The sequence below is a fragment of the Hyperolius riggenbachi genome, chromosome 9 (assembly GCF_040937935.1).
Source record: "Hyperolius riggenbachi isolate aHypRig1 chromosome 9, aHypRig1.pri, whole genome shotgun sequence".
In the NCBI taxonomy this organism is placed as follows: domain Eukaryota; kingdom Metazoa; phylum Chordata; class Amphibia; order Anura; family Hyperoliidae; genus Hyperolius; species Hyperolius riggenbachi.
In genome coordinates this window covers 62,438,528-62,454,673 of record NC_090654.1, presented here as the reverse complement: position 1 = coordinate 62,454,673, position 16,146 = coordinate 62,438,528, and the positions used below count along the sequence as shown (strand labels likewise).

The window sequence follows — 16,146 nt, the reverse complement described above, 5'->3', positions numbered from 1 at the left end:
GGGGGCGTTTTGCAGAAACGAAAAATGCCTGGGTGAGGCATTTTTTGGATTGCGGGTGCGTTTCTGCCTCAATGTTAAGTATAGGAAAAACGCAAACCGCTCTGAAAAACGGCACTTTAGAGCGGTTTTGCAGGCGTTTTTGTTACAGAAGCTGTTCAGTAACAGCTTTACTGTAACAATATATGAAATCTACTATACTGAAAACCGCAGCAGCAATCCGCAAAACGCTAGCAAAACGCCTCATAAAAATAAAAAAAAGCGTTTAAAAATCTGCTAGCATTTTGCGGATCTGCTAGCGGGTTTTGGTGTGCACCAGCCCTTAGAGAATGATTGCACAGCACCTGACAATTCACGGCACGTTATACAGTAGCTGTGGTGTGCGTTTTGTTACGTAATGCTATTATTATGCTCTGTAATATTTCTGCTTACTTTAATGTTCTCAGTCAGCAAGGAGGCATAGGCAACAACCTGAGACATGACATGCTGCAGCTCAACACATTAACACACTGGCTGGCTGCAAGTCTGTGACAAAGAAACTGCTCACCCTCAGCCAGTCGGCCGTCCTCCATTCCTCCTCAGGCAGGACAGCAGTGTAACCTCATCCTTTCTGCTGTGCAAATCAAATGAACACTGCTGCTCTCCTGCCTCTCCCCTTTCTCACTCACTGTCAGACTCCTCACTCAGCATAACAAGCTGTTTTTCCCCAATAATTACCTCTTTGTTCACCTCGCTCGCTCTCCTCTCACTTCTCCTCCTACTTTGACTGCATGCCGTAAGTGTAAATACATAGTACAAGCATGCCGCCTCTGTAATCTCTGCCCCTGAAGCAAGTGTTTCACCTTGCTTCATGAGAGAACCGGCCTTGCTTTTAACGTTTATATGATAAAGGTAATATTTTATTTGTACTCATAGTAGGGCATTTCCAAGTAAATGGAAAAACAATCAGCAACAGGTATTTTTAACAGTGACCACTGCTGAGAGTAAACAGTGTCCAAAGTTCAGAATAAAGAGAACCTGAACTGAAAATTAAAAGTCAAAATAAACATAAACACGTCATACTTACCTCCCATCTAGTCTGCTCATTAATCTTTCTCCTCTCCTGCATCCTTTTTGTCCACTGTGATCAATGGAATTCTCCGTCCTCCAGTTTGAAAATGGCCATTACCCCATAACCACTTCCTGGTCAGCACAATGTTAAACTGTAATATCACCCACTTGAGCCATAGGGAAACATGGACATTACCTTGCACTTTCAGTTGTAACGGACAGCTGCTGATATATAACTGACAGCAACTGGTATATTTCAATATTTTGTCAGAACTGGAAGAGATCACTGTAAGAAGAAAATAGTGAGCTTCTGAGAGGAACTGATGGTAAGGTAAGTATGTAATATTAATTTACAGGTACATCATGTGTTTATTTTAAATAATTTTACTCACTTCAGGTTCTCTTTAAGAAAATCAGTGCAGGTTTCAAATCTAAAATAAAATTGTGGAATAGCTTAGTCATTTTTAGGAGAAGGAGGATAGATGCAATTGTTTGTTGTTCGTTTATTTTCCACTCGAGTGTCCTTTAATTGGTGATGGTGGGCACACACTAAAAAAAATCTGAAAACTTTGCAAACGGAAACATTATCATGGTGAATTAATGTATGACCAATCAGACCTGCACTGATTTACTTCTATACATAGGGCATTTCTGAAAGGAATGTGTTTTTAGTACTTATTCCCATAGTACACCTATTCAACTATATCAAGGAAAGTGGCAATCTGCAAAATTACACAATTCTTTATTGTATTTGAATTACACAATACACAGGGGCGTGACAAAGGAGCTTGGGGTCTCAGTGTGAGTTTTACATGGGGCTCCTCCCACTGTAATAAATGGAGCCCCAAAACCTACCAAGGACACCTGAACTGTTAGAGATGGGTATTTAGAGTAAGAAAAAAAGAGCTGTAAAGGAAGAAACATTACCAAAATAGGAGCAGTCTTGTTAGATCGCAAGAGTAAGGTGCATATATATTATACAATAATGAAGCAGCAATATAAAAATGCCAGTGCCTGTGTAAACAATACTATGAGCATAAGTACCAAATATGCATAGGGAAAGTGCTATTGCATTCTAAAAGCTCTCACACAAATCTCACAATTCGTACCAAAGAAACAAAAGTAACACCTGACAAACCATATAATTTTGCAGATTGGGGCAGTCCGCCCTTTTTTCTTGGTATAGTTGAAAATGTGGTACTTTTCCGTTAGCCGGGCGCATCCGTCAGGTGGCGCTAATTACATTAATAGTTCACGTAACAAAAGTGTTAACGGAAAAGTACCGAAAATGTTTCCATATATGCACAATCTTGTATGATAAATTTATTACGATACAAGATGGCACTCTCCAGTAACCCCATTTTGTCTCTAGTACACCTATTTGGAATGTTTATGTATTGATCTATTTATCTATTTATTTCACTCAATAGCGGTGTGTCTGAACTGTAATGGTGAAGATTATCGTGGCTCGCTGGACAGGACGGAGTCTGGTAAAGAGTGTCAGCGGTGGGATCTGCAGAGCCCTCATCCCCATCCGTATAATCCAGAAAGGTAAAAACCTGGGAATTCTGCTGTCAATCTCTCTCTCCCTCTCCCTCTCTCTCTCTCCAGACATGTAGACTATAGACAGTGGCATAGCAATAGTGCATCTCTGTCACTACCAGAGCCCAGCTTCAGTCCAGACATGTAGGCTATAGACAGTGGCATAGCAATAGTGCATCTCTGTCACCATCAGAGCTCCGCTTCAGTCCAGACATGTAGGCTATAGACAGTGGCATAGCAATAGTGCATCTTTCATTCCCCACCAGAGCGCAGCTTCAGTCCAGACATAGACTATAGACCGTGACGTAGCAATAGTGCATCTCTGTCATTCACCACCAGAGCTCCGCTTCAGTCCAGACATGTAGGCATGTAGGCTCCGCTTCAGTTCAGACAATATACTATAGACAGCATACCTCCCAACTTTTTGAGATGAGAAAGAGGGACACTTAAGCCACGCCCCTGCCACACCCCTTATCACACCCCTAGTCACTCATACCATATAGATTTCATAAGAAAAATTTTGTTTTATCATTCAAACCACACTGGTCCTTTCTATCCTGGTTCATTTTCCTTCATATTAACATTTTACAATTAGTAATATATCAATTTAAAGGATGGGAATAAAGTTTAGAGTCAAACACATTTTTTAGTGGAGAAATATATACATTTACATAGAAAGGGGCACAAAGTCCTGAAAGAGGGACAAATGAGGAGGAAGGAGGGACATGGTCCCAAAGAGGAACTGTCCCTCCAAAAGAGGGACAGTTGGGAGCTATGTGGCATAGCAATAGCTTGCTGCTGCCTCTAAATGCTTTTTGCTGCCTGGTTATTGCTCACTGAGGCTTGGGAACTGCTTGCTGGGCACACAGTTCAACTGCTCGTGTAAATGAGCCCTTATGAAGGTTATCAGGGAACACAACTTTAATTGCCTATATGTGAGAAAATCTCCATGTGATGTTGATCAGAAAGTTGTTCTCTGCTGTTGCAGGTATCCTGACAAGCACCTGGATGATAATTATTGCCGCAATCCGGACAGTTCAGAGAGACCGTGGTGCTACACCACCGACCCCGCTGCACAGAGAGAGTACTGCAACGTCGCTAAGTGCAGTAAGTGCAGCTGTGGCTGGGAATCTGTTTCCGTTTTAAAAGCAGATGTCACAAAAACCATAGATTTAATTTCCTTTATTTTTACAGAACATTCCCCTAAGAAGAGCTGGTCAGTAAGCTGCTGCTCTGGGCCCATATGCAATTCACTTTTTCTCCTGAGTTTTCTCCTAGGAGTCGCCCCATGTTACACTGTAACCCACAGCAATCAGTTTTCAATGTGCCACTGTCACAGCAATGATGTACAGATTTCTTGCTTAAACTTGTTTCTGTTTACCGTATATACTACTCTTGAAAATTGCGCAAAAGGTGGATCAGTGCAACACCAGGCCGCCTCCGAATGGCCTCCAATCAGAGATGCGCTGAGCCCCCCTTTACAGCACTTTTCAATTAACCACTTGGCAGCTGCAGGACCAGCGACGCAGTACTGCGTCGCCAGCTGCAGGCTGATTAATCAGGAAGCAGCCGCTCGTGCGAGCGGCTGCTTCCTGTCAATTCACGGCGGGGGGCTCCGTGAATAGCCTGCGGGCCGCCGATGGCGGCTCGCAGGCTAAATGTAAACACAAGCGGAAATAATCCGCTTTGTTTACATTTGTACGGCGCTGCTGCGCAGCAGCGCCGTAAGGCAGATCGGCGATCCCCGGCCAATCAGCGGCCGGGGATCGCCGCCATGTGACAGGGGACGTCCTGTCACTGGCTGCACAGGACGGATAGCGTCCTGTGCAGCCCAGATCTCCCGGGGGAGCAGATAGGAGAGGGAGGGGGGAGAATGTCGCCGCGGGGGGGGGCTTTGAGGTGCCCCCCCCGCAACATGCCTGCAGGTAGGAGCGATCAGACCCCCCCTGCACATCATCCCCCTAGTGGGGAAAAAAGGGGGGCGATCTGATCGCTCTGTGTGGCCGCGGATCTGTGCTGGGGGCTGCAGAGCCCACCCAGCACAGATCCAAACAAACAGCGCTGGTCCTTAAGGGGGGGTAAAGGGTGGGTCCTCAAGTGGTTAAAAAGGTACAAAAAAGGGATAAAAAGGTACTATCAGAAGTTTTTTTTTTTTTTTTTTTTTTTTTTGCTGATGGTTTAAAAGACAAAGGCAAGTTGTGAAAATATCACTAGGGCCCATATGCAATTAACTTTCTCCTGAGATTTCTCCTTAGTGATATTTTCAAACTTGGCAATAAAATGCCTTTTAAATCACCAACAAGCAAGAAAATATTTAATTTGTTTTGATATTACTTTTCAACCTACTTTTTGGTACTTTTTCTATTGCAAAGTGTGGAAAAGTTATTCTAAATAGAACATGAAAAAATCTGTGCAGGTAGCCTGTTAGGCCTCATTCACAATGGAGCGTTTTAATAGCAATTTCAGCTGATCTGAATCTCAATTGCTGACAACCGCTAGCATTTTGAAAGGCGCTATTAGGCCTGGAACCCACTGCAAACCGCAAACGCTAAACGCAACCGCTAGCAATTTGTAACAGCGGTTTGCAAGCGGATTCATGCGCGTTTGCGGTCGCGTTTTGCAACATTGTATTTTTTTGCCCAGCGGGTGCGTAGCGTTTTGCGGTTTGCGGTTTTATCCTGATTGGTCGTGTGAATAATTTTTCATTTTGTTACATTGCGCTGCACCGCAAAACGCTAGCAGAACCGCTCAGTTTAGGTTTTGCTGAGCGTTTCCACTAGCGTTTCAATACTTTACATTGAAGCGCTAGCGCTCCCAAAATGCTGCAGGTCCTGCGTTTGCGTTTCTGAGAAACGCAAACGCTCCTGTGGAAGTTGCCCCATCCATTAACATTAGCACAGCGTTTTGGCAAACTGCTAGCGTATCGCAGTGCTGCCAAAACGCTGCTAAAAGCGCTCCTGTGGGTTCCAGCCCTTACAGTGTTCACATTTGAAGATCGCCAGCAATTTGCTGTCATCACAAAAGCGCTGCATGCAGCATTTTTTGCGATTTTGGAGTGATTGCGTTTCGCTGTTATAGAATCAAAATGCAGTCGCTCCAAAATAGCTTTCCGGTACAGTGTAAAATCGCTTTGCTAAACGCTAGCATTTTTCCCAGTGTGGAGGCCTAAGTGTTTATCATAAACAGCTGGTATATAGTTTTACCTGTCATATGTAAATATAAATAATAATCCTATCCTCTCGCCTCTTTCATCTGCCTGTGTCTGTCGTGTTGTGTGAAGTAGAGAAGCAGCGTTTACAGAATGTTCAGATCATCAGTCATTGTTTCGCTGGACGGGGAGAGGGATACCGCGGCAAGGCGAAAACCACCACCTCAGGAATCCCCTGTCAACGATGGGATTCCCAGACACCCCACAAACACCGCTTCAATCCAGAGAAATATCCCTGCAAGTGAGTCAGCGCGCCACCTCAGGCATCCAAAATCACACCCATATCCTGAAATACGTGTGGAAACCTGGGATAAATCTTCTGTATTCCGCATGGTCCAACTTTATTGCTAACTGTACTATACAGACGCATCAGTAGTCTCCAGAAATAGAATTCTTGCATGGGGAATTACAACTTCATTTTGAAATGTATTTATTTTTTAATGGTAGTGATAAAATTTTGACATGGGAAGGGTCACTCTACTGATGTGTAGTGTAGTTTCCCACAATGCATCACTACTGAATATGCCTGGCTTCAGGGGCAAAAAGATGATTTGCATATCCAGTAGTGATGCATAGTGGGTAAGCAGTGGCTTATGGCAAATACCTTCTGTTTTTAAGAAGGCAAATACATTGAGCGTTGCTTTTTTAGTCCCCAATACTTTCCTGGTGGCCCTCAAATGTTTACCCTCTCTACTTTTTACTTCTATTTACTGATTTCTAGTTACAACTTGCGTCTCTGTCAGCAACAGTGTTTGCTTTCTATTGTGTATTGAATCCTACCTAATAAGACTCCTGTGTCTCTGCATCCCATGTCCGTACCGTGTGTGGGTGTGTTTTTTTGCACTGTGCGCACGTGCAGGGATGCAGAGACACTAAGGGGGAGGACAGGGCCAAGGGGCGGGCTGGTGTGTGCGCGTGCGGTGGGCATATGCGGGGTGCCAGACCTAGAGCCTGTTTTGAAACTGGCTTAGGTCGGCTAGTTATATATAAAGGCCCCGTTTTAAGTCTTAAGTACAGTATGAAAAGAAAATGCTTTAACACTTTAACCATGGTGAGATCTCAGTTTCCAAGAGGTGTAAGAAACCAGTCCCCTTTTTATGGGTGGCGAGAACATTAAAAAGGAACCATAACCACATATAACAGAATACAGTAAATTATTCAAAATACTCACTTTTTACATTAACTATCCTGGTTTCAGCATCAGAATCCATTCCTGTAGCTATATATTGCTTTATAGTTGTATGTAGACCCTCCCTCCCAGTGATGCTTGGTCTAGGCTAATTACCTATGCAGAATTCTCCTCCCAGAGCATTCTGGGTTTTTGTACTGGCTTCAGAGCTCTTTGTAAACGACCATTCCGCAGAGATCACCTGACAGCACTAATAATGTTCCAACTGTGATCAATTTCAGAGTGTAAATCAGGGAGAGGGAAGATTTTATAATGAGCAAACAATTACTCAATTTATAAATTAATATTTATCCGAAAATCGTAAAGTGTAAACATATGCAAATAAATACATTTCTCCCAGAGTAGAATGTGCTATAAATTACTTTTCTCCTATGTTGCTGTCACTTACAGTAGGTTGTAGAAATCTGACAGAACTGACAGGTTTTGGACTAACTCATCTCCTCATGGAGGGTTCTCAGTGTTTTATCTCTTTTCAAAAGCACCTAGTGAATGGCAGTTTCTCAATCCAACTGCCAAAAATGTGTACATTGAGCAGGGAGGCTGGCTAGCATATTTGTATAAATAATCTTCAGGGAATATCTTTGTAAAGAATAAAGGCCATGTTGAGAATCCCCCATGAGGAGATGGGCTAGTCCAAAACCTGTCGGTAATGTCAGATTTCTATCACCTACTGTAAGTGACCGCAACATAGGAGAAAAGTAATTTATGGCTCATTTTACTTTGGAAGAAATGTTCTTCTTATTTGTATGTATTTTAAATGTAACACTTTTCACAATAAGCAATTGTATTAATTATGTTGTTTTGACTACAGTACCATGCTGTCAGTGGATAGAGTGGATATTACTGCTGCTGGGTTGTCCTACATGCTGGTGATAAGATGTTACAAGCATCAGTATGACATTTTATGGTCACTTCTGCGCATGCCTCATGACTTAAACCCAGTGTTATTGTTTCAGAGGTCTAGAAGAGAACTTTTGCCGCAATCCTGACGGCTCAGAAGCCCCTTGGTGCTTCACTACTGACCCAAACATGAGAGTCGCCTATTGCTTCCAAATAAAGCGGTGTCCAGATGACGTTGCAGATACCGGTGAGAGCGCAACCTAACCTTTATTCCCACCTCTCATAAAGGTTGTGTGTGCTAAAAATAGAATATTGTCCAGAATGTTACCAGTAGAATTCCTGTAGCATTAGACAGTTCTGTGTTGGATTCTGTTTGAGGACTGAGATGTGTACCCCTGTGTATTACCGTGTTGGATTAAAGGAAAACTGTAGTGAGAGGTATATGGAGGCTGCCATATTTATTTCCTTTCAAACAATACAATTTGTCTGACAGCCTTGCTGATCTATTTGGCTGCAGTAGTGTCTGAATAACACCAGAAACAAGCATGCAGCTAATCCGGGGCCCCTGGCCATCGTGTGAACCAATCGTGTGTTTTTAAACGTTTTCTTTCAGCTCTAGGACATGGCGGACAGGTGAGCGGTTAGGGAGGGACCCCTGTGGGGGGGATGCCTGCACGGGGCGGTCCTGCTAGCGACGCAATCTTGCGATAGCGTCCAACTGAAGCCTCCCACCTGAATGCTAATGGCTGCTAGATGTGGTATGGCAGGTAAAGGGTGTATGACAGTGCATCCTGATTGGCTGACGAGCACCTGCTGACCACTTTTAAATGTAGCTGGATGCATGTACTGCTGTGTTCTATTGCTTATGTGTGTTGAATGCAGCTAATCTTGTCAGATCTGAGAATTTCAGAAACATCTGATCTGCAAATGCTTGGTTCAGGGTCTATGGCTAAAAGTATTAGAGGCTAAGGATCAGCAGGATAGCCAGGCAACTGGTATTGCTTAAAAAGAAATATGGCAGCCTCCAATTCCCTATCACCTGAGTTGTCCTTTAAGGAGATTGTTTCTTATGGTGCATACACACCTCCAATTTTGATTGGCCAGTTTTACCACTTCCATGTAGTATGAGAGCTTACCTACATAATCTGTTCATTCATCATCATTCTGCATGGAAGTGGTACCATTGGCCAATCAAAATTGGATGTGTGTATGCACCATTAAAGCCTAGTACAGAACTTTCAGTTATGATTGGCCACCATCACTGACCAATTTTGCCCCCTTCCTGTAGTATTACGGTCAATGGATATTGACTATTATGAGCAATACTACTACATAGAGGTGGTAAAATTGGTAAGTGATTAACTAAACCATAATGGAAAGTGTGTACCAGGTCTGGTACACACCTCCAATTTTGGTTGGCCAATTTTATCACCACCTTGATGGACACAACCAGGGTAATGTCTAACTTTTAAGAACTCGTTTGTTTTTGTTAGTATGACCTGTTGGTGGTTGAGAAAACAAGATTCGTAGTTGATTCTCCTGGGGCCTAACTGCCTAGCCAGTGAAAGATAATGTATTACATAGCTGTCCTACCAGCATCTGCAAAGAATATACTGTACTAAGAAATACAGCAGTGATCTCTGAGGCACAAGTGTCAGTATGACCAGCACACCTTGGTGGTTTTGAAAAGGAAACCCAGAAACCAGTGTTCATCCAACCCTTCTCAGAGAGACTGGAGAGTGGCAGTATCAGAAATCAGAAAACCTTTATTCGCCGAGCACAATGGTTGTCGTACCCTGGAATTGATTGTGGTACACATAGCATTGGAAAAGGACAGATCAGGCAAGACAGTTGGCACAAACAGATACAGGACAGCAAAAAGATAGAAATAGAGGAACCAAGCTAAAAAATGTAGATAAGTCATTTTACAGCATTGAGGGTAGTATGATTAAGATGGCAGTAAATCCTCGTGGGAAAAATTTGGAGAGCTCTTAAAAGAGTGCGCAGCCGTGCGGTGCCTGGAGGGTTGGGGGCGATCACGAGGGGGGTTATACTGTCTGGTTGCTGGGGTTTCCGCAGGGGGGCAGGCCTGGCGGGAGAGAGCTGGAGTTCAGCTGGAGGACAGCCTGAGGAAAGAAGGTGTTTCTGCACCTGGTGGTTCTAGCGAGGATGGTCCTATAGCGGTGGCCCAATGGAAGGACCTCAAAGAACAGGTGCCTGGGTGGGAGGGGTCTCTTGAGATCTTGGTGTCTCTCGTCTTCGTTCTAAATGATTGGAGGAGATCGAGAGGTGGCAAGATTAATCCAATGACTCTTTCCGCCACGCCAATCACTCTTGGAAACTTGAACCTGTCACGGGAGGTAGCAGCCGCATACCAAAGGATGATGGATAAGCAGAGGATTGATTCTATGGTAGCGGTGTAGAAGCTGTTGAGCAGCTTGCGTGGCATCCCACATTTTTAACACAGGTAGAATAGCCTTTGCTGAGCCCTCTTTTGGATCTCGGTAGTGTTCTGCCACCATTTTAAGTTGGCAGAAAAGGTTGTGCCGAGGAAGCGAACGTACGATACCTTGGAAACTTCTGTACCATCAATGATAGCAGGGTGGAGTGTGGAGGGGAGTTTCTGGAAGTCTATGATCAGCTCAAGCAGTTTTTGGTGCGGTAAGGACAATCTCTGGAAGGATATTAGGGCCCATCCACACTTGAAAAAGGCAAAACGCTAGCGTTTTGCACGGGTGATTATCGCGGTAAAATTACTGTACAAATCTGCGTTTGATGAGCGACCGCGATTAGCACTTCTATAGCATATAGCTAATCGTGATTGCTCCCGCATCCCCGAAAAATGCTGCATTTAATGTGTTTGCGATTGCCGCTAATCGCGAAACGCCCGCGATCGGTGGCAATCGCAGCAGGGAGATCACTGCCATATAGTTACTATTGCGCTAGCGCTTTAAAAAGCACTAGCGCTTTGGCGCCACTAATCGCCCTAGTGTGAATGGGCCCAACTTTATAGAGGTGTCCTTTTGTAGTGTGAGTGATATTGGTTTCTTTCACTCTCGTTTTTTGCAGGATTTGATCTTTTTTGAAATATAGTCGTGTGCAAATGTTGGTGGCTTGTGCTTCTTGACCTTCCACCTTACATAAGTTCCGTTCAGCTTTCATGTGTAGCTTGTGGGAATTACTGTACGCAACGTATTCTCTTTTCTCAGAAAGCCTTTGTATATAATGTATAGTATAATGTATATTTTCGGCAGGCCCGGATTTATATCACAGGAGCCTATAGGCACAGATGTCATGGCACCCTAGATTTTGCCCTACATGTACCTACAAATCCACACCGCAAGTGTGCTCGCTGGCCCAGTTGTTAGCTCTCCCCTATTTCCCCTGCCTATTGTAAGTATCCACAGGTGCCCCTTAGTATTCTGTAGCCAGAGCTATCTTCAGTATTAAGTAGCTAGAGGTGCCCCCAAGAATTAGGCAAGCTAAAGGTGCCCCCGACCTGAAGGGAGATCTGATCAGTGGAATGCCGAGACCCAGATGAGTAACCTCCCATTTACATTCCACTCGGGACTCTACATAGGTAAGGAGGAAGGGAGGCACTTGGGGAGGGAGCCGCCTATCCATCATTAGGCGCCTGTAGGCACATGCCTACAGTGCCTTATGGTAAATCCGCCCCTGATTTTCGTTTAGGAATGTTTCTTTTTTGATACAATTATATCCTAAGCGTGTGTTTGTTTTTATATGTACTGTATACATTTTGGAGCTTGAATTTTACTCAAAAAGTTAGTTTGAAATCTCCACCACAACTGTAGAATATTATTATTATTATTATTATTATTATTATTATTATTATACTTTTATATAGTTCTAACATGTATTGCTATTCAGGTTAGTGGCTCTGGTGACATTTCCTCCAGTGCCTCATTAAAAGCACCATTTCCAACTTCAGATACCAAAATATGGAAAAATGAATACTTCCCTACTGGAATTTCTCTGGTGTGTACACCTCCTCCCTATCGGCTATCTAGGGTAAGGAATGGGCTATATGGGAGCATTCTGTTAGCTGGTGCCAGGAATTCCCAGATGAGTGTTGCCATGGATGTATACCAGGGTAGAAAGATTTTCCTTGTGTTTCCATGGCAGCATATTTCCAGGAACTACTGTAACCAGACAAGAAACATAACAAGGGTGAGTACGTTGAACAAAAAACAACTAAACATATTTGTTTAACAGTCCATGTAGGAAGAAATGGCTCTTCTGCCAAGGTCTACTGGCATGAGTACAGCTGAATAGGCTTTGTAATGTGCAATGAAAGTACTTAGAGAAGCCCAATTAGCTGTTTTACAGATGGTTGCAATAGACTTGAGAAGAGAGAAATAAACCCTTCTCACAGCTTTGTAGGCTTTCTTTTTTTAAATATCCAAAGACTGGACAGGACACAGGACACCAAATCAAGACCTTTTTTTATTTGTCCACTATAAACGATCCAATAAATTGTTGGTTTTTTTGAGAGGAGGTTTGTCATAAAGTGTACCCCTTTTAACAAAGCATTTCACACAGTGTCCTAACATTATTGCAATTGTCTGATAGTCCATAGTGGAGGAATAAAAAAGACAAAACCGCTTGAATTGCTGTCTTGTGTGCTTGCCACTCCTTGGATATTTAATTGTATGTGGACGTTGCCAGCTGTCCTTTGCAGCACCCTGAACGTATGGAAGAGATGTGCCTACACTAATACTGACTGTTTTAAAGGACAACCATCTAGCGGTGCATAGATCTCTCTCTCTCTCTCTCTCTCTCTCTCTCTCTCTCTCTCCCTCTCCCTCTCCCTCTCCCTCTCCCTCTCCCTCCCTCTTTATGTATTGTGGGAAAGTTGCTGGAGTTCCACTACGTTGGTTGGCCGTTGTGATATTACAGGCCCGATTGACCATGTTGGACTAAGATTTTCCAGGTTCCTCGATCTATACATTCGACCAATTTCGGCCTGAAATCAGTCGCATCATCGAACAGGCATACTTGTTGCGGCACCAATTTTCATTGATTCGATAACCTGATTGAAACTGATGGCCAGATAGACTACAAAATCAGTAGATGTATGGCCAGCTTAATACTTTTAGCTGTAGACCAGTGAATGGCAGCAGAGAGTGTTCTGCTGTGAAGCAGCGTCTTGAAGCAGGAAAAAAATTAGACACTCCCGCTACTCGTTACTCTGCATGGCGGAAGGAAGTGATAGGGGGGATTTTTGTAAACTAACGGGGAGGCTTTTTTGCCATTTGGCTGCACTTGCAGTTGGGGAGAGGGAGGAGGAGGGGCCCCCAAAGCCTCCGGTCTCCCCCCCCCCCCCCCCTACAATAACAGGGGTCGCATTGTTGCGCCCATTGCCCTTAAGCATATCTTTTGAGCACCTCTTCCATTTCACTCCGGATCACATAGACTATTCACCTCAGAATATAAGCCATACACTTACCATAGTGAAATACCATAAGGAAATGTATAACAAAAATTTACAGATATACACTCACATTTAAAAGCAGTAAAACCAGCATGACTTTCAGGCTCTCCCCCCCCCCCCCCCCCCCCCTCATGGGCCACTGGACCGGCTTCCATCACACGCTGCTATGCTAGGACACCTGTATCTTGCTGCTCCGCGCTGTTTCCCATTGTCCATGCTGTCTCCCGTTAGTTCTGTATTGAAGCTTCTTCCCACGTGTTTCAATTGGATATATTTAACAATCACGCTGGGAAGGAGTATTTGCTTAATACCCACAGACAAAAGTTATCCAGGCCATTAGATCTACAGCATGAGAGAGTCTGGACTCGTACTGGGATCTGGAAGTGGCAGCATGATATGGGGGGGGGGGGGGGGGGGCATACTGGTAAGAAATATGTTGTCACGGAAACACCAGGGGAGTCTCAGTACTACTCACCAGGGAAGTCTCAGTACTACTGAATTGTATCTGTGCCCCCTGATTACCTGCTATTACTTTCCAACAAGATTAATAATAAGTGTTTTGTGTCTTTCATACAGACTGCTTTGAAGGCAAAGGGGAGACCTACACTGGACGAGCCAACAAGACCAGGAAGGGGATTCCATGTCGCAAATGGAGCGAGAAAGCAAATGACATTCTGTACGTACACCTAATGTTAAAAATAGACATTTTTATTTTAAAAAATTTAATAAAATAAAACCAAAACGCAGCAGCAATCAGATGCCACCAACAGAAAGCTCTGTTGGTGGCAAGAAAAGGAGGCAGGATTCATTTTTGTGCTAAGTTGTATGGCCGTGCAGTGAACTGTTAAATCCGCAGTGTGTTGAACTGTAAAAAATGGCCTGGTCACTAGGGGGGTGTAAGCCTGTGGTCCTCAAGCAGTTAAAGGAGGCATAGCTCCCAAGTGTCCCTCTTTGGGAGCCCTGTCCCTCTCTCCTCCTCATTTGTCCCTCTTTCAGGACTTTGCCCATCTTTCTATGTAAATGTATATAGTTCTCTACTAAAAAATGTTTGTTTGACTCTAAACTTTATGCCCATCCTTTAAATTGATCTATTACTAATTTTAAAATGTTAATATGAAAGAAAATAAACCAGGATAGAAAGGACCAGTGTGGTTTGAATTATAAAACAACATATTTTTCTTATGAAATCTTTATGGTATGCGTGACTAGGGCGTGATCAGGGGTGTGGCTTAAGTGTCCCTCTTTTTCATCTCAAAAAGTTGGGAGGGATGAAGCAGGGTTGTGGGAGAAGGGGGCCCTTCTCTGCTCTTAGTACCTGTGTGGGTGGAGAATGAAGGCGAGGCTAAAGCCCCATACACACGCTCAACAGCGGTCTTTTATGCTTTCACAACGTTTGTTGTGAAACAAGTTGAACAATAGCAAAATACTTTTTTAGGTGTTTCAAAGAGCTGATAAGACGGATAAGAAGTCAATCCAACTGTTGGATTGACTTCCTATCAGTCTAATCATCTCTTTGAACAATAGCAAAATACTTTTTTTAGGTGTTTCAACTTGTTTCACAACAAAAGTTGTGAAAGCATAAAAAGACCGCTGTTGAGCGTGTGTATGGGGCTTAAAGAGAGTCTGAAGCGAGAATAAATCTCGCTTCAGACCTCATATATAGCAGGGGCACGTGTGCCCCTGCTAAACCGCCGCTATCCCGCGGCTTAACGAGGGTCCCTGTCCCCCTAAATCCCCTCCGTAATGCGGGGGAGCGCTTCCTGGTTGGGGCAGGGCTAACCGCCGCAGCCCTGCCCCACGCGCGTCTGTCAGCGCGTATCTCCGCCTCTCCCCCGCCCCTCTCAGTCTTCCTTCACTGAGAGGGGCGTGGGAGAGGCGGCGATGCACGGCTGATAGACGCGAATGGAGGCAGGGCTGCAGCCGTTAGCCCTGCCTCCAGGAGTGACCAAGCCTGCGACCAAGTGTTGCAGTGGTGGGTTTGGGGGTGAAGGGACCCCCGTTTAGCCGCGCGATAGCGGCGGTTTAGCAGGGGCACACATGCTCCTGCTAACTATGAGCTCTGAAGCGAGATTTATTCTCGCTTCAGAGTCTCTTTAAAAAAACAGTAAGTTTAGTTTAATCCACAAGGACATGGACAGCAATACAATCATTAGAGATTTTAGACCTTTAAATACTTTGTTTCTACAATGTAATTTTTAAAGCAATTCTTGTTTACCATTCCTAGCTTCCCTTTTGTAAACGACCTGGAAGAGAACTACTGCCGTAACCCTGATGGTGACAGCCACGGCCCCTGGTGCTTCACCAAGGAACCCAGCACTCCATTTGATTATTGTTCCATCAAGCCATGCAGTAAGTGTTGAGCACACAGAGACCCCCATGCTGGGGAACATTTAAAGCGGACCTAAAAAAAAGAGATTCACTTACATGGGGCTTCTCTCCCAGCCCCCTGCAGCCGTCCTGTCCTGTGCCGGTCCTCAAAGATCCTCCGGTCTCCCGCCATGCCTCTATTTCTTCACCGCCAACTTACAAGTCAACGGTCACTGCGCCTGTGCCTCCCTGGCCACGTGCATCCTCGTTCATGCTCCCGTGGCCAGGAGCATCCTGCGCAGGCGCAGTACGAGAAAATCTGTACTGCACTTGCTCAGGACGTTCCCAGCGACGGGAGCGCGAATGAGGACGCACACGGCCAGAGCCACGCAGGTTCAGTGGACAGCGACTGGCGAAAAAGAAAGCGAGCTGCGGCGGGGGATCGGAGGATCGTTCCAGGTAGATGAGGGTACTGGACGGGTGCAGGGTGCTGGCAGAAGCCCCAGGTAAGTGAACCGCTTTTTTTTTTTTTTTTTTTTTTTTTTGTGTGTGTTTTTTTAG

The 16,146-nt window shown here is 44.4% G+C and overlaps 1 protein-coding gene across 2 annotated transcripts in view; it reads left to right on the top strand.

Annotated features, from left to right (window-relative positions):
- The window catches only part of MST1 (macrophage stimulating 1), a 95,232-nt gene that overhangs the window by 48,200 nt on the left and 30,886 nt on the right, over positions 1 to 16,146 (top strand). Inside the window, exons 8-13 of one of the 2 annotated variants that reach the window (XM_068252918.1) lie at positions 2,478 to 2,598; positions 3,578 to 3,696; positions 5,873 to 6,038; positions 7,943 to 8,073; positions 13,855 to 13,954; positions 15,503 to 15,627. In XM_068252918.1, coding sequence (XP_068109019.1) covers positions 2,478 to 2,598; positions 3,578 to 3,696; positions 5,873 to 6,038; positions 7,943 to 8,073; positions 13,855 to 13,954; positions 15,503 to 15,627 — 762 coding nt within the window. Of the gene's footprint in view, positions 1 to 2,477; positions 2,599 to 3,577; positions 3,697 to 5,869; positions 6,039 to 7,942; positions 8,074 to 13,854; positions 13,955 to 15,502; positions 15,628 to 16,146 lie in introns of both variants that reach the window. The other variant, XM_068252916.1, reaches the window with a different exon arrangement.